We start from the raw sequence: 18343 nt of genomic DNA on the forward strand, positions 1-18343 counted from the left end.
TTCAATTTTCTTATTTGAGTCATTCCGTTAATAAGAATCCAATGTTGGGGTCACATAAGTTTTAAATTTTTTTATTTGAGACCTTCCGTTTAGAATCTCCTTCTTTCTCTCCAATCTCTCACAGTAATTCTGTCTCTTTCCCTTTCTCTCAATTTTTTCTTCACCCCCTCCCGTTTTCGATTGTTACGACCACTCACCCGCAAAAGCAAACAGAGGACACGAACACCACATCACATCCCTCTATATCTCCATTCTTTTTTCTCTCTATTTCTCCATTTTTCCTCGCGTTCCAACCACAATCACCACGGCCAACTGTGATGGTAACCCGTGGTCCAATCATCCTTCCCCAACAAACAACATATAAATACAACCTTTTAGCCATCCTAAAACTTCTCAAATCTCCAATTTCATTACACAAACATAAATCAAGAAAATTCCAAATTATTCTCTCAAATTCCAATTGCTATAAAATTAGGGGTGAAGAATTTTTTTTAACTTTTTATCTATGATTTATATGGTATCTACTTTTACTACTACTAATAATAATAATTGTTATTATTATCATTATTATTATTATCATCATTGAAATTATTATTATTATTATTATTACTATTATAAAATCTGTCGGAATTTTGAAATTATGGGGTGCATTCTGTTAATAAATGAATTAAACTAATATTTTCAGTTTTATTCCAGCATAAACTAACAGTAACAGTAAATTTCGAGGAAATCGGTCAGAATAGTGCAAATTGAAGCGAATGTTAATTTAGGGGTGTAAAGTACCAAGAAACATAATTTAAGATAAAATCGAGAAACCGTCCAAAGATAAGGGTGTGAAGTGCTATTTATTCTTTTCTTAAATATTTTTAAAAGTGGACAGGAAAGATCGAGGGTAACTGAGGGACAATGAAAAAACTATAAACTAAGCATTTATCCCATCTTTATATTTTACTTTCGTCAGTTTTTCGATCCTGTTTAACAATCATCAACATATGTTATATTATTTCGATCCTCTTTAACAGTCAACAACATATGTGATATTTTTTTATTTCCTTATTTAATATATGAAAATTGATCATGTATTTTTTTTTACTCAACATAAAGATATTTGCATACTTCGAAGCCGATATTATATGGAAATATTGAATAATATCTTAGAAAAATGATGAAAGTATACATGGAAATCGTAAAAATATATTATCAATTATTATTTAAGCACCAAATCAAATTCGAGAAACTTCCACACTCTTCTTCAAAATTCCATACAGTGGTGTACAGCCTGTCACCTACCCTATAAAATCACATTATTCATCTAGTTCCACCCACCCTCTAGCTTATCACCTACCCTATAAAATCATATTATTCATCTAGTTCCACCAACCCTCTAGCTTATAGTAAGCCGTTCTTCGATCCTATTCATATAATTGAATGACATGTTCATGCTCTTAGCGAGTCCGATCATGATAGAGGCTTCAGTCCACAATAAGCTTTTGTTTTGGTTAAAATTTTCTCTCATGTCGGACCCGCTAAGACGATGAATTGAGTCATGAAATCTCATTTAATTAAAGGATTCTACATATGTGTATGCCCTCACAAATGCATGTATGTGTGTGTTTGTTTGCTAAATGAGTAAATTCTCTTGTTTTAATTAATTGGTTAGTACTAGATAAAATAGTTCGGTAACAGATATCCAAGATATGTACTTTCCTCATTTGGGTGTTTGAATTGGAAATATATTGATGCAGTGGATTAGCACAATGTTTAATAATAATTCCATGTTGTTGTATATATGAACACACGATTGAGGTATATTTTGAGGTCATTACAGTTGAAATCTAATGAAACTTCAAATTCTGCTCCTAAATTTTGACACTTACTTATGTTTATGTAGTTTCTTATATTGATTTACTCAACGAAGATGAAATATTATCAACAAAACAAGTTTAATTGAAACTACAATTTAACTTATATATGAAAAATAATTCCACAATAGAATTTAAATATACTCACTAATGAGTAATGTAAATAACAATTACTTCTTTGTTTTCTTTGTTTGAACTATACATGATTCTCACTAAAACGGATTTGACGAGTTTTATTCTTCTAACTCTAGGCTGAAGAATTACACATGTAAGTTGTATTTGAAAAAAATTTAAGAGTTAATTGCAATCGACACCCCTTTGGTTTCGGCTTATTGCACATTGCACCTAATAGTTTCGGAAAATACACTTTGCATCCCCAGACTTTTAACCCGTAGACACTTTGCACCCTTTCCGTTAAATTCGGCTGTTACCGTTAACTTTTGCAGGGGTATTTTGGGAAATTTAATTATATTTAATTAAAATCAGACCTTTATTTAAATTTTCTGACTATCTAAACGATATTTTTCGGAAAAACTTAAATAACGAAAGTTGTAGAGAATAAAAAGATCTTTTTAGAACAATAAGGTTCAAAATTTAAATAATTATTTAAAAACGATTGTTCATTTTTACAAGATTGCTAATTTTTGAATTTTTTAAAAATAATTATAAAAAGAATTACGAAAATTTTGAACCTTATACTTCTAAGAAGATCTTTTTATTCTCTACAACTTTCGTTCTTTAAGTTTTTCCGAAAAAAATTGTTTAGATGGTCAAAAAATTTAAATAAAAGTCTGATTTTAATTAAATATAGTTAAATTTCCCAAAATGCCCCTGCAAAAGTTAACGGTAACGGCAGAATTTAACGGAAAGGTTGCAAAGTGTCTACGGGTTAAAAGTCTGGGGATGCAAAGTGTATTTTCCAAAACTATTAGGTGCAATGTGCAATAAGCCGAAACCAAAGGGGTGCCAATTGCAATTAACTCAAAATTTAAATATTAGATTTGCTCCTATTTAGTTCAAATATCTAATATCTATAAGTTCCTAAAACCAATGCACCATTTGTTGTTTTTTTTTTATCATCAAATATAAAATATGTTGATTAGAAACAAATCACTCAAACCAGGTAATTATTGTTTTTTTTTTTACTTTTTTGTACTAATGATCCGTAAAAATTGTTGGTGTTTTATTGTCAACATCCCTAAAATAAAGATTCTCATTGGGTTTACATAAATTTTCAATTTTCTTATTTGAGTCCTTCCATTAAGAAAGATTCTGATCTAGTTCTTTCTCTTTGCCTTTCTCTCAATTTTCTTCACCCCTCCCGTTTTTTATTGTTACGGCCACTCACCCGCAAAAGCAAATCCTCTGTATCTCCATTCTTCTTCCTCTGTTTCTTCATCCTTCCTCACGCTGCAACCACACGACCATCACGGCCGACAACTGTAATGGTAACCCGTGGTCCAATCTTCCTTCCCCAACAAACAACACATAAATACAACCTTTTAACCTTCCTAAAGCTTCTCAAACACCAATTTCATTACACAGACATAAATCAAGAAAAACCCAAATTATTCTCTCAAATCCAAATTGCTATAAATTAGGGGGAAATATTTTTTTTAACTTTTTAATCACCGAATTTTAGAACAATGCAGAACAGTAATAATAATTCATACAAGCAATAGGTACTGCATTTCAGCACCGGTATCTTTGGGACTGCCATTGAAAATTACTTTTTAAATTGCCAGTCAAGTTGGGTCATTAGATGCCACAGATATGAGTCAAGACATTGAAGAATGAGACAACGACAGGAGGCGAGTAAAAAGATGCCTTTAGATTAGACAATTGAAGCCAAAAAAAAAAAGGGAAAAATGAGCCAAAGCCTAAACGCGAAAACCATTATAGAAGGGAGACAAACTACATTACTACAAAGCTATTATACAATCATTTATGTAATCACAAGTCCAAGAAGCCATGCTGTGCACCTTAAGACGCTAAAGCAGTTCTGTCCTCTGGCCCCGCAAGCACAATCTGAAATTGCAAGAAAATATAAATGTTATGAGATGAAAATATTTTCCAAGTTAAAGATAAGAGTTGTAATGGATGAATATGAAATGGAAATTTGTTTAGCTTCAAGAAGTTCCAAGCATGGGACTCACATTACAGTCATATGCAAATCTTCTGGCCAGCATAATGGCCGCATTCCTTTCTCTCTCCGACTCAAATGCTAGTACAAATGAAAGACTTGTCTTCACTTGCCAGAACAATGCCTGAGCTGCAGCATTTCCACCGCCTCTCACACCACATAACTAGAGATTGAGACACACTAATCTCAGTTGGATTACGTCTAAAGTTTAAACAAGTTTGAGCTTCCTCATTACCTTTTTACATATATTAGTAAGTTTCAAGAGAGCTAGAAAGCACAGGGACAAGAGACAAAACATATAGCGGGTGAGTAAAGCTGCAATAATACCTGCATTGAAGTGGAATAGTATTCTTTAGCCACTGTTGTATTTCCTTTACAAAGCTTCATTCTCATCTTTCCAACATGAAGTACATGAATTGACTCTGATGGATGCTCTGCTCCATTCATCTGGACAATAACTACCTGAAAAGCACTAATATTCATAAAAAGGGGGATTTTTGTGGCCAATAAATAGTTTGCTATTACCCTCAATGTTTAATAGAACCTTGTGTTCAGGAAGACTCTTCAATGGAGAAGACTGCTTATATGGTTATAATAACTTTTTAAGTGATGTTGGCGATCAACTGATCACTGTATTGTATTATTTGGTTTATATAATTAGACTTGGCCTCAATCGAACTTTCTGCATAAGTAGAGTTCAATATTATTTACCAACAAATAGAAACACCGGCAATGGAGATATGACAGCAACACTTTCTAGATATTTTAAATGAGTCGAAGTAGGTGCTCAATATAGCATAAAACATCAAAATTCATAATACTTTTAACACATTTTGACGAAAAAGCCCACAATCTTACTGTGTTCAGTGTAGCTTACATTAAATTCGGTGTCATGCCTAAGCACCAACGCTTCCACATAGTTTCCGAGTCCTGCAGCTGTTGAAGTGCATGTACAATTAAAGATCAAGAGTATAGTACAAAAAGAATGCAATTAAGAAGCCACTGTAACAACTGAAAATAACTACATATACTCCACTACTGGTTTGTACATAAAGAAGAATTTTAAAATATTGTACTCAACCGTCTCAACGACATAACTATAAGCAGTTGAAATAGGATCTTTCAGAAATCCAGGAGGATTAGAAAGTAAACCAACCTGGATCAATAGGACCAGTAGTCGTCAATGTTAGTGTGAGGCCGTCCTTTGTAATATCAGCTTGCAAAGTTCTACCAACATCAAATGGATCTGGAGCGTAAACAGCTTTAGTGGCACCTGAAAAAAGAAAATGGTGGTAGTAGTAAAGAACCTTTAACCTCCTATCTAACTGGTAAAATACTCTAAAAGAAGTGAAACTACTTGGGCTGGTGATAACATTTTTAATAACTAGTAATAGCAACTAGAATTCAACTTTCCAAATAGTATCTTTACTGGGAAAAAAACTTAAAGCTACCAGCTTAACTAACTTTGACTTTTAGACTAATATCTACAGTATAGATATATTCACAATGGTAATTGTCATTACTCAAACAAGTAACTATGATAAATGTTGCTTTCAATTTTTTCTTTAAACAGAAATATATATATTAAGTATAGGTTAAGAAACTTACTACTAACCGTTTTTGAAAATTCTTAACACGTCAAAATTACAACCAATTTGACCGGAGCTTCTACCATCTATCCAGACCAGATAATAATCAGGAAACTAAAGTGTATGTCTCTTTCAGAGACAAGTGCCTTAGAATCGAACAGCATAGAAGAAATTGAAAACATGTGTTTAACAACAATAAGGTCTGGGGTTGTCAGGGAGTATCAGCTGGTACTTTGCATTTTATGGCAGACATTGTGTCATTTATCACCGGCTAGACATGGGTTAAAATCTACATGGCCTTTCAGTAGTGTTACAAGTGGATTGTCTCCGCCAATGGATGCACACAAACAGCTGCTGAAGATCATCATCACATTGATGTTATTCACAGAATCCATGCTCTGAGGTATATGACCGGGGAAGCCATCAAGCCCTTGAGACACAGAAACATCTCCAAAGGTCTTGTTACAAAAGAACTCACGAAAAGGATTTATTTAGAGGACATCAGTGGATCAATTTGACTTATAAATAGGAACAAAAATCAAGTCTGCCGTGCACTTCCTCACAAACCATCAACTTCATAGGGGGAACTCTTTCACAAAATTTCATGAGCAATTTCATAACATTAAAGTTCACAAATACAATTTGAGTGATTTTTATTTTTTATTACAATTTTGGAAGAGCAATTCTAGTTAGATTTAGATGACCTATAAAATATCAAACCATATACATCCAAGATTTACTTTTAAGATATTGAGATTCATTTCCTTCAAGAAAATTACCTCTTGGTTTATTTCAGTCTGTCACACAAATGCATAAGCATACTCCCAAACGACAAGCTCATATGTTTTTCCAGTTAGGAATATATTATATTAACACGCATGAAGTTTAAGATGTTTTCTTATATATAACAATCATTTCTCAGAAAAATAAAGTATCCGTATACCACTTGTTCAACTCAAGGACAATCATATAGCTCTTAGCGTCAAACTTTATTGCACATCAAAAGAGAGAAAATTGTTATACACACACACACACAAACAGCCACATATATTATAAGATCAAACTGTAACTATTGTTATACCTGAAATAAGTTCTTTCTTTCCAGTTTCAGTGGTTAACCTGTACCACTGAATTGAACACTCTGACAGTTTTGGAGCTACATCGGAACATGGCTGAATCAGCAAATAGGAACCCAGAGCTTCAGTCCCATCTAGTTCATATAAGTATGGTGTGTTCTGTTCAGCCCTCTTGCTTGTTGCCAACTGAAAATTTACCAGGATCAAGTCAAAATTTATAAATTAATGATATGATTATTAGTCATGGAATATCGAATGTTGCTTTCTTGAACTTCGCTTCGTCATTTCCCTGTATTACACTATTGATAGCGGAGTCAGGACAAGGATGGAAAAGAAGATTAAGGGAACCAAAGAAAATATGAAAGAACGATTTGGTGACTTAACCAAAGAAAACCCACGAGCGCAGGGTGGTCTCACCGCAGAAAACCACTATCCCTATGATTGCTCAACTATGTAGAATCTCAAAGAGAGCAATATGCATTAATTATTCAATGCAAGAGGGATATATTGGATTTAGGCTAAGGTGTTCCAATTGCAGAACACTCGTAACTAAATAAAACAATATTTATGTCAATTACTATAATAGTCTTCTGATCAGGAGGAAATTCCTAAAGTTAACTACTGAGTAAAATCCTAATCCTAATAAGGAACGAAACAAACCATTTTCTTATCTTCTACCATTAATTTAGAACATTCCCAAATTATTTACATAATAACATTGAACTTTGAGATATATATATAAACACATATATGTATATATATAATTAATAAATGTATTCCGTAAAAAAAACATACCAGGCTGCAATACAGGTCTTCCTAACAGGGAGACTCTAAGCTTAACAGTGATTTCTCGGTCTCAACTCCGTGACAACTAATTTGGTTATCAAGTCTATTACTCCCTCCATACCAACCCAACCAATTCTTACGCTTTCCGATTTTGGATGTCCCTCTCAATTATTTACATTTTGGACTTTGCAAAACTAGCAAGCCTTTACAGAATAATCTCACCAACTGCTTTCATGCACTTTTTCAAATTTATCAACTAAATATTGATGACACCACTTTGCCCACTCTCTCTTACTACTTTATACACAATTCTTAACCTCCGTGCCCACCCCAAATATGATAAATTGGGTGAAATATAGGGCGTACTTCCGTCTCTCCCATTTCTTTACACTTTCCTTTTTGGGGTGTCCCATCCAATTCTTTACATTTCAAAACTTACCAAAAATAGTTAATGGGTCCCACCACTTCTCCATTTTTCTTTCCTTTTCACACTACTTTTACTCCACTATCTTCTTTTTATACATTAAAAGTCAATGGGTCCCACTACTTTACCCACTCTTTTTCCTCTTTTTACTAATTTATACATATTTCTTGACCTCCGTGTGCAACCCATTCGATAAGAAATGGGAAGGACGGAGGGAGTACCAAAGTAATACTCCTTACTCTTTTTCTTCATTAAACCAAAACTCTTTGGTAAAATAGATATTTGAGGCTTACACCACCGGTCTAGTAAAGATTTGACTGCAGCAAGAAAGTTGTAAAGACATCTTTTGTAAGATAAATGTGTAGCTAATAGCAACCCTGCCTGTCCTGGGTTCGGCCTAGAGATTTGACAGCGACACAAGAAAGTTGTATATATATGGGCATCTTCTCTGAGAAGCTCACCAAATTCTTAATAGATGCAAAATAGAAAAGAAAGACAAATATATACATATATATATAGGCCAACATTCCAGAGAGGGACTCCTTATATGGAGTTACATAGTGCGTCACTATAAATTATCAATTTTATTATAAATTCTGTTATAGAATACATATAAAACGTGATTCTAATATAGAATACTATAAAATATACTTATTTTAAGTAATTTAACACTTAAAATTTGATAAAAAAAAGTATATTCTCGAAACTGATTCTACAACAGAATAATTCTGAATGATTATTATTCTGTTATAGAATCATGTTGAGATATTGCATAATTTTAGATAATCTTTGGAATAAAAAAATTGTATCAACTTCGTTTTCGGTTTAATAATCAAAATTTGCAATTATATTTCATAAAAAATATAATAGAATATATATTATTCATATATTTATAATGGCGTGCTACGTAACTCCATATAAGAGGGTATGCTATGGAGTGCTACCCGGGTAGCACTCCATAGCATTCTACCACCCTAGTCAGGACATAATTATACTGTGCAAGTACCTCTTTTTGAAGCTTAAGTGAATGCTTGGACTTCTCCACTAGCTGAATTCGTAGTGCATGAAGCTCATGTTCCATGTCCATAACCTGCGAAATCATGTTAGGTCAATTATGAATATCAAACCAGGGAATCAATATCTTCAAAATTATGAATAGCATGGTTACTATGGGACAGTAGTATGTAGATATTCTTAAAGATAAGAAATTCTGATTCAAACAAACTTTACAATGTCTTCACATGAACATTTGGCCAGATAACCAAAATAATTCATTACTAAAGATAATAATGTTTATACAGGTGGAAAGTATATAACTTCCCTTTCCTTTTACTGTTATCATCTTGAGAAGAGGGACAGTCTACCTTGCTTGGCTGATGCAGCATTTTAATTCGTCTAGCCTCCTGCACCTCCTTCATTAACTCCTCTATGTCCTAAAATGTAGCAGAGCAGATTTCGATATGTAAGAACATGAAAGATATTGTCTAGACATGCTACCACTAACGACAACACATCAGCAACTAATACATAAATTGAATACTAGAAGGTTGACAAACCGATGCGCTTACAAAATTTTCAATAGAAAGATAATAAATGAGACTGATACCATTTCTCAATAAGGTACTCCCTCTGTCCCCAACAATTGTTTACATTGAGGGACAGGGGCTCGGCACGCATTTTGGTAAATTACTTTGAACTTTTTTTTCTTCTGACAAAAAAGAAAAATTTTAGAAATTGTATGTAATGTAGCCATGTAGGATCGCGCTAGACTTGCCATGTCATAATATAACTAACTCAAATCTCTCTGCGTGTCTTTGTAAATTTACGTATAGTTGATAACTCAGTATTCTATTTAATAATACTGGTAAAACCTCTGTATGCATTATTAGATCCCTATGACCACCATATTGTTTAGCGAGAAGATACTATACAACATGATTATATGACAATAACAATAAAGAAGCAATGTCCTCTTTAAATTATATATTAAAACCTGCTAACCTGATTTCCTGTTGCTTTAGACATCCTTTCATGTTCCTGGAGAGCTTCTTCCACCCTCTGCACTGCAGTTCTAGCGTTCTCGATTTCAGCTCGGGCAAAAGCTCTTTCTTCATCAACAAGTTTCTTGGCATCTTCTGACGCCTGTTTGAGCAAGTAAGTTACTTATATAACTGCAAGACGGAGCCTTAGAACCCTAAATTATTAATAAGCTCTTAGATTGTAGAATTTTGCATTATACACACTGCTGCTCTGCTACTACTAAATCATAAAAGCTCTAAAGAAGATGGCTCGTCCGTTTCCATTTCAACATGATTGTTTCTAAATAGCTAAGAGATTAGAAAATTTTACTGTCACTAACACAAAAGTGACAAAACAGATGAACTCTGCGCCACCAGTGAAATCATGTAAACAGATGAAGTGTGTTCAAATGTCCGGGATCATGTTACACAATAACCAGGAAGAAAACAATAGAAGTACATGAATCAATAAATTATGGATGAGAACAGAGAGCACAAAGACATAGGAATCGTAATATATAAATAAGAGACACATGCAAGGAATTACCTGCTTCAGAAAGTTTGCCAGCTTCTTCACTTCTGTCTTCTCCTGAATCAGCTCTCCCTCTCTTTGAGTCAACTGAACTGCTAAAGCTTCAACCTGGAATGACTACATGTTACTCTTTTTTCCAGGTACATTATATTAGGACTTAGAAGTATAGATGTAGCGGAGATATATATTATATCATTCGAGTCATCTACACTATATTATTAAAGCCAAACATGCAAAAGTTTGGTTGTTGGTTTTTAGTCAAGTGCAGTGCATTATAATCATTGGATCACTTAAATTAAATTGATGAAATTAGATTGAATGTTCTATATTTCACTAAGATGCTGCTAAAACTTTAAGTTTCGAATCCTGTCAACAACATATTAAAATAAATTATTAATTTAAACACATTTAAGAAAATTATTAACTATTTAATTACACCCGTGCATTGCATGGGCTATAGGCTAGTTTATTTGTAACCTATGTTACCTCGACTCTTCATTTTTCTTCGAGTATCCGTGTCGGACACTCCGACACTTATTTTAGGCCATAAACTTGTAAAATTTTCAAAATATTTCCGAATCCGACACTCAGACATGTATCAATGTGAGTCTGGGTAACATGGTTTGTAACACACAAACAGGTAAAATTTACTTGATGCTACATCATTATAATCTAAATCAAATCAATGTGCCGGAACAAAGAAGAAGAATATATTTGACACGATTGAAGTCTTTTAACAATGCAAAAGGATAAAGGAGAGCATCCCAGCACTACTATGTACGTTGGCTTTATCGTTGATAGATTAGCTTAGCCAATTACTATGTTTCACTAAGCAATTACCGTATATCGAACCCAATAGTGACAAGGCTTTAACAAGAAAGGATAACAACTTCCTCTCCAAGGGTCATTGAGTTGTAAAGACTTTGTTCAAATTTACTGGAAAAATGTCGTATCGCTTTAAGATGTCTATGTGCATCACTATATGGAAACGTACTGATGCCTCCAACTTTTCCATCTGCTGTTTCTAAGAAATATAACCAAGTTGTAAAGAATCGATACTTGATTTTAAACTGAACTAACCATAGCAATAGCCTCTTCTACGTCATCTTTGTTTCTACCCGCCACACGTCCTCTAAGAGACTCAAGAGCATCTCTTAAATTTTTAAGAAGCACATGTTTCTCCAAAGAAGCTGCCTCTCTGAGCCTAGCCTGAACCATTAGAAATATAACTTAGAAATATGGTTTGCTTACTTAAAGGAATAAATGACATGAGCAGGAGAAGAAAAAATCAGATCCTTTGTGTACAGGCACGCTTATGCATACACTACAAGTGTATAACTAAATGCTGCGAATTTATTGGCAAATTTCATGCGCTCATCAATCGCATCAAAAAACTAGAAAAGCCAAATGGAATAATACAAGTAAGTTACCACGATGGAGCAGTTTACCAAGTTGCCAAATGGATAGAAAAGAACGAGAGCTCAAATTATTGGATCTGAAATCCACATTCAGTTATATATGGCATATTAAAGAACAGAAATGAACGTAATTTACGTGTGTGAGTCCATATCAAGCAATGAAATTACCTCATCGGACAACTTGGCAGCAGCAGCCAAGCCCTTCTCAAATTTACTAGCAAGATCACGAACTGAAAGGCGCTTTTGTTGTTCTAGCAACTGAGCAGTCTCGCGTGCAACAACTTCTTTCATTGACAGTACCTTAAGATCTTCCTTCACCTCAACAATCTGGTTATTAGCACCAATTTTGTAATTTGGAAACCGACTAGATGCAAAGATAACATCGGCCGAAACTGGTGGAACTGCTTCCTTTCTCATTGAACCTCCAAAATCACGACCGACCCTAGTCATTATACCAGTGTCACCACTTCTGCCAAAAAACACTACATTAATTAGAAGCAAATTTCATTAGTGAATAAACAGCAATATAATTCAAATTACAAATTTTACATTATAGGACTTATAAATAATGTGTTAACGCAAATGATGTCCTGTAAAAAAGGGAAATCATGAAATTAAACTTCTAATTACATCACAAACTCAAATTTTAAGCAGCCATGTATAATACACACAGAAAAGAAACAAAATTAAACAGATCAGCTAGCACAATCCAAGAAATTGAGTTATATGAAAAACTAATAGCTACCCACAACACATTTCACCTCAAAACTGAAACCAACAAGATAGAAACTCAAAACCACAACAGATACAAAAAGATAAGAACAGTACTTACAGCAGATTCAAATGTTAACAAACCAAACACAAAAAGATGGAAACTTTGTAGTCTTTGGCTATGATTCCTGGATCAATATACAAAACCAAAATAGAACTGAATCAAATTTGAACCAAAGAATGAAAAATCTGGATGGGTTTTGTTTGCTTTTCAAAAAGCTAAAAGAAAGGAAACCCCACACACTAAAACACACACTTGAGTTTGAAGAGAGTGGGTGGGAGCTAGTGTACTTTCCAGTTACAGTTTTCCGTCTGACTAAATTACCCCTACTCATGCTTCTAATTTATTGAACAGAGTTTTGGAACTACTAGAGGTTGAGGGTATTTAGGTCATTTTGTGAACCTTTGACTGTACAGTCCGTGATGTTGTTTTAGTTGCTGTCCGAATCGTTAAACTCGTTATCTTGTGGACTTGTTTGATATTTTATTTTACTCGTGCACACAATTATCTGATTATTATTTCAGAACTTGTTTGATTTCGTTTTATTATTTTAAGGTGACCCGACGACGGTATTATTTTCCCTTCTCTGGTTATCTAAAGGAAATGGAATTTCCACTTCTGCTTCTTGTGTCCAAAGAGAAAGAGAAAAATCACTGGAATAGTATATTTTTATGTTATTTTTATATATACATTTCAAATTTATATAATTTTGAATTACATTTTAACTTGATTCTCAATCATAACTTGAAATATGTAGTCATCTTGCAATCCATTCAATGAAATAAGATTAGTTAAACGACCCAGGCAGCAATATACATTAAATTTTGAGGTGTAAATCACCTAACTAGTTTTCTAGTTAACCTTTTTTCTACAAATACTTTTTCTAACATCCCTCTTCGGAAAATCTTTACATTGTTTTGATATACTTCTAGTGTAATTTGTTGTGCAACATAGTACGTAACCAAATATGATTTCAATTATTAAAATTTTAAAGTTGCATATATGGTTGATCAGTTGCAAATATGATGACAACAGCTGCAAATCATATTTTCGAAAATATTTTTCAAATGTCAATATTTTTAAAAAATTATGTATATTGGGTATTTTTGAAAAAAAAAACCTAATATATATTATTGAAAATATTAGGGAGGCCAACTAGCCCTCATATCGACTTTACGACTTTAGGCCAAGTAATTCCGGCCGACTAAATCCTCCAAGGTCTTAGGCCGACAAGGCTAAGCCAAATAACCTCTCTACAATGCTTGGCAAACTTTAGGCCGATTGGGTCAAGTTGAATGACCTCCGTTAGATGCTTAGCCAAGAGGGTTGGCCAGATCGGATCCTTAACCAACTAGAGTGGTTGAATGGACTTGTTTGGTCGATTGAAGCACTTAATCGATTGAAATGACCCGAATAACAACAAGTTAGCCGGAGGAGGTGGCATAATATCTTTAAACGACTAAAAAACTCTGATCAAGGAACCTTGAAGGTATACATCAATTGGGGTAATCAAACAGACTCTCTTTCGACCCTTGGCTGAGAGAACTAAGTTGACTGAGCTCCCTCAAAATCTCAGGTCGATTTGTGTTGAGCCGAATGATCTTACGAGAGTGCTTAGACGAGAGGGTTATCTTGAGTGGTCTTTTTTGGAGTTTTTGATCGGTAGAATGGTCGAGATTCAGTTGCTCGTACAAGAAACTGAAAAATCTAAAAATACAAAGAAAAACCTGGAATTTTATGAAATAATTTCTTTATAAAATGAAATGTCCTTTTAAAGGTAATGGCAAGTATCAAAAGCCCAATCAAATAGTTAGGAGCCTAGTTAAATACTATTAAAGTTCTAGGTATTTACTATATTTCTTAAAATACATGTTAGTTTAAACCTCTATGAAATGAACAAGCGTATTTTTATAGAGAAGATTTCTAAGGGGTCATTTGTTAAATCTGAATCAAATTTCTGGATGAGTAAAAAATCTGAAGGAGTAAAATTTCTGGATGAATAAATTTTTTTATCATTTGTTAAATCCGAATCAAATTTCTGGATGAGTAAAAAATTTGAATAAATTTCTAAGAAAATAAAATATCTGGAAATAATATAACTAAAATATTTTGCCAATATTCAAATAAAGACCACAAGCTATATTTACATAAAAATATTATAAATGATAAATTTTAAATTTCCGAAGAAGTAAAATTCTATATAAATAAATAATTTAACTAATACATTTCACAAGTATTCAAACGAAGACTATAAACTATATTTACATAAAAATATTATAAATGATAAATTTTAAAATACATAAAAACCAACGTGAACTTATAGCAAAAGGAACTGGTACAGGTATGCAGTACTTTCTTAACCATTCGGATACATTTTATTGGCCATGTCGTCCAGCAGATATTAGGTCTCGTCCAGAGACTTACAAAACTCAAACAAATGATATGAACCAGGAATGGTTCATGGTTCATCTACTTTAGGCTCGTTCAGGGGTTAACAAATGAGCCCTAAGACGAGGATTTAGGAGTGATATTCTCCTTAAAACTTTCGTATGAGTTTACGATATCACATTTCTTAAATATACATCTCAAATTTATAAATTGAAAACTATATTTTAACTTATTTTCAATCATAACTTGAAATATATAGCTATTTTGTAATGACATTCAAATGACATAAGATTAGCTAAATGAGCCAAGCGAAAACACGCACTAAATTTTGAGTAGTAAAATCACCGACCTAGTTTTCACCAAGGACATTGTTACTTTTATTCAGAGAAATAATGAAGATAATAAACGCAGGTGTGAAGTCGTATATTTATATAATAAGAAAATCAAAAAATAATGTATATAAAAGATAATTTTAATATTTTCAGAATATATGTATTAGAAAAAAAAAATTATTTGAGCATTTTAAATATTTAGGCATCAACATTTTTAGGTTAAGAAGGTGGAGCATACGTCAACTACCTACTGTTGCGGTGCTTTAACGGTTTAAAATATTAAAATAAGATTAGAGTAAAATTATAGTGTAATACTCCGTCTGTCCCCTTTTACATGTTCAGTTGATTGTTGACCAGTCAAATTAACTATATTTTGACTGAAATTTATATATATCATATGATTGTGAAAAATAATAAAAATTATACCATTAGAAAGTTTATTGAGTCTATTTTAACATGCAACTTTCAGATTTTAAAAATAATGAATGAATAATTTATAATGTTTAGTCAAAAATTAGTAAGTTGACTCCTCGAAAAGCAAAATGGACATGTAAAAGGGGACGGAGGGAGTAATAAAATAGAAAAATACCTGGAAAAATTACAGAGAGTTAAGAAGGTGGAGCATATGGCAACTACCTACTGTTGCGGTTCTTTAACGGTTTAAAACAATAAAAGCTACTGTAGTAGACCTATCCAAGTGCCCTGCCAAAACCCCGATTGCAATCTAAAATTCGAGGATATTAATGCTTGAGCACTTCCAATTTTAGTGTCGGTGTTCAGTTGGTCGAGCATTCAACGGTGCATGAGAATTTGATACAAGTATTTCTGCTAAATTTCAGAAACTGCACTACTTCCAAAATTTCTCCAACAAATCGATCTAGTCACTTGTTCCTAATAGGTAAATGTCAGGATTACCATTGGTTAATAGTAGCAGCCACCACGCATTTTAATACTCCTAAAAAATATTTTTTATTTTTTATTTTTAAATAAAAATTTGATATTTGAATTTTTATACAAAAAGAAAATCTCAAAAATAAGTTATGGAACTATATTTTATAACAGTCTTGAAATGCGTGTCGAATGGACTAACTGATAAGGGCATTAAGTCTTTATAGAGCTGGTTAGTACAAGATTTTAAGCACCAGTTAGCTGTCTGTGACGGGCGATATAAAACAGGAAGGGTCAAACACTAAAGATGAGGAAAATAGATAATCTGCTTCGGAGACTTATAGAAGGGAACTTATCTTTGATGAAGAACCAGGCCATGAATGCTGGCCGAAGGCAAACTCGCCAAATCCTTTGCAATCTAAACCTTGCACCAGTAAGGGCTCAGAGGAGATCATATCACATTTCAGGTTGTTGATTCCTCGAACATTGAATTAAGCTTACATAAATGATGGAAATTTTGCAAGTTACGTTAAGCTATTTATAGCAGAGATCAATATTTTTGACTCATTTTGATTAATTTATATTTCTTAATAATGATGGACCCCTTGCATATACAACAACCACACCAATCAAATGGAACTAAATGCATAAAATTTAGCTCTTAACTTGTGACCATGGGCACATACTAGACAAACTGTAAATAGAATTTGCTGTAAGCATATTTGAAGTTTGTGAAATCTCCTGAGATACAGTATTCATAGATGGCCGAAATTTTGGATTTGAGCACAAACACGCAAATGATATCCTCAAAATAAGAACAATGTCATATTCTTGCTGTCTTGTTGGGTGTGGGAGGCGTGCGTCCAATAGATCATTCAGCATTCTATTAGAAGTGAACCGCGAAATTGTGAAAGATGAGATGAAGTCTCCTGGATAGCTTCCCATCATAATTTCTAGCGCCACCACACCAAAGGTATACACATCACATTTTTCGGTCACAATCATTGTGTATGCAAGCTCTGCATAATTAGACACCATAAAGGCGATTATAACATATTTCATTGCGAATATATATATGAGTATATGACTACAACATAAAAAACTAGAATTTAAAAATCTTGAAATGGTTAGAAGAGATTACCTGGAGCAATATAACCGTAAGTGCCTGCAACCAATGTTTGATTAGATGAATCAGGATCTAGCAACCTCGATGCACCGAAGTCAGCGACAAACGCCTCCATTTCAGAGTGGAGTAGTATGTTATTACTTGATATATCCCGATGAACTATGGACGGAGTGCAGTCGTGGTGCATGTATGATAAAGCATGTGATATACCTTTCACAATGTTTACCCTCTTGCTCCAATCTAACTCTACTGCATGGGCGTCATCTCTCGGGGCACAAAATAAACTTCCCTTCTCCATTAATTCGTAGATAAGAAACATGGATCGGTTGTGCAGGCAGAAACCAAAGAGCTTCACGATATTCTTGTGTCTTATATTTGACAACACACGCGCCTCATTTCTCAAACTTCTGTCAAAAGCTGGCTCCTCAGCTTCCAGGCGATGAAGCTTTTTGAGCGCTACAGTCTTACCACTTGGTAATCTGGCTTCATATACACTACCGTAACCACCAGTTCCTATGCAGTATCTGATGTCAAAATTATCAATGGCTCTTATAATGTCCTTATATGCAATGTGTCCATCAAAGTTCCATATTGAACAGATATCACCATTCCTGGTAGTGATCTTGTTTTGATTCTCTACAGGTGTATTTCGGCAAAACAAATTACTAGAGAGGTATAGATATTTCAGACTGCTACAGTTTTGAAGAACAGGCCGTATGGAGCCTGTGAAAGAATTATAAGATATATCAAGCATCTGTAGTCGAGTGAGGTTGGACATGGAAGATGGTAAGTCACCGCTGAGTTGGTTGCGACTGAGGGATAGATATTTGAGTTCGGAAAGCCTCCCAATCTGGTGTGGTATGCTCCCCGTGAGCACATCATAATAACTTTAAACTAACCAAATGACTCGGATTTCCCATTTCTAACGGGATTGACCCATTGAGTTCATTGTAAGATACATCAAGCACCTGTAGTTGAGTGAGGTTACC

General features: G+C 33.7%; 2 protein-coding genes across 6 annotated transcripts; both read right to left on the reverse strand.

Annotated features, from left to right (window-relative positions):
• Nucleotides 1–3576: 3576 nt before the first annotated feature.
• LOC108192266 (stomatal closure-related actin-binding protein 1) lies at nt 3577–12935 on the reverse strand. 5 transcript variants are annotated; one of them, XM_064084335.1, is made up of 14 exons: nt 12681–12820; nt 12398–12438; nt 12017–12314; nt 11511–11639; nt 10446–10538; nt 9882–10022; nt 9245–9313; nt 8887–8970; nt 6676–6856; nt 5162–5278; nt 4883–4941; nt 4333–4467; nt 4019–4168; nt 3577–3890 (listed from the first exon to the last, which is right to left on the reverse strand). In XM_064084335.1, the coding sequence occupies exons 3-14, from the start codon at nt 12296–12298 to the stop codon at nt 3846–3848; spliced, it is 1485 nt and encodes a 494-aa protein (XP_063940405.1). In that variant the 5' UTR covers nt 12299–12314; nt 12398–12438; nt 12681–12820; the 3' UTR covers nt 3577–3845. The 5 variants fall into 5 exon arrangements, with proteins under 5 accessions (XP_063940405.1, XP_063940403.1, XP_017227725.1 ...); XM_064084333.1 differs by having other exon boundaries at nt 12017–12317; XM_017372236.2 differs by lacking the exon at nt 12398–12438 and having other exon boundaries at nt 12681–12935.
• A 3879-nt stretch (nt 12936–16814) lies between these two features.
• Nucleotides 16815–18261, reverse strand: LOC108192705 (MDIS1-interacting receptor like kinase 2). Its single transcript, XM_017372204.2, has 2 exons — nt 17370–18261; nt 16815–17247 (listed from the first exon to the last, which is right to left on the reverse strand). The coding sequence occupies exons 1-2, from the start codon at nt 18130–18132 to the stop codon at nt 16883–16885; spliced, it is 1128 nt and encodes a 375-aa protein (XP_017227693.1). The 5' UTR covers nt 18133–18261; the 3' UTR covers nt 16815–16882.
• Nucleotides 18262–18343: the final 82 nt, after the last annotated feature.

This window comes from Daucus carota, chromosome 9 (assembly GCF_001625215.2).
Source record: "Daucus carota subsp. sativus chromosome 9, DH1 v3.0, whole genome shotgun sequence".
NCBI classification, from domain to species: Eukaryota; Viridiplantae; Streptophyta; class Magnoliopsida; order Apiales; family Apiaceae; genus Daucus; species Daucus carota.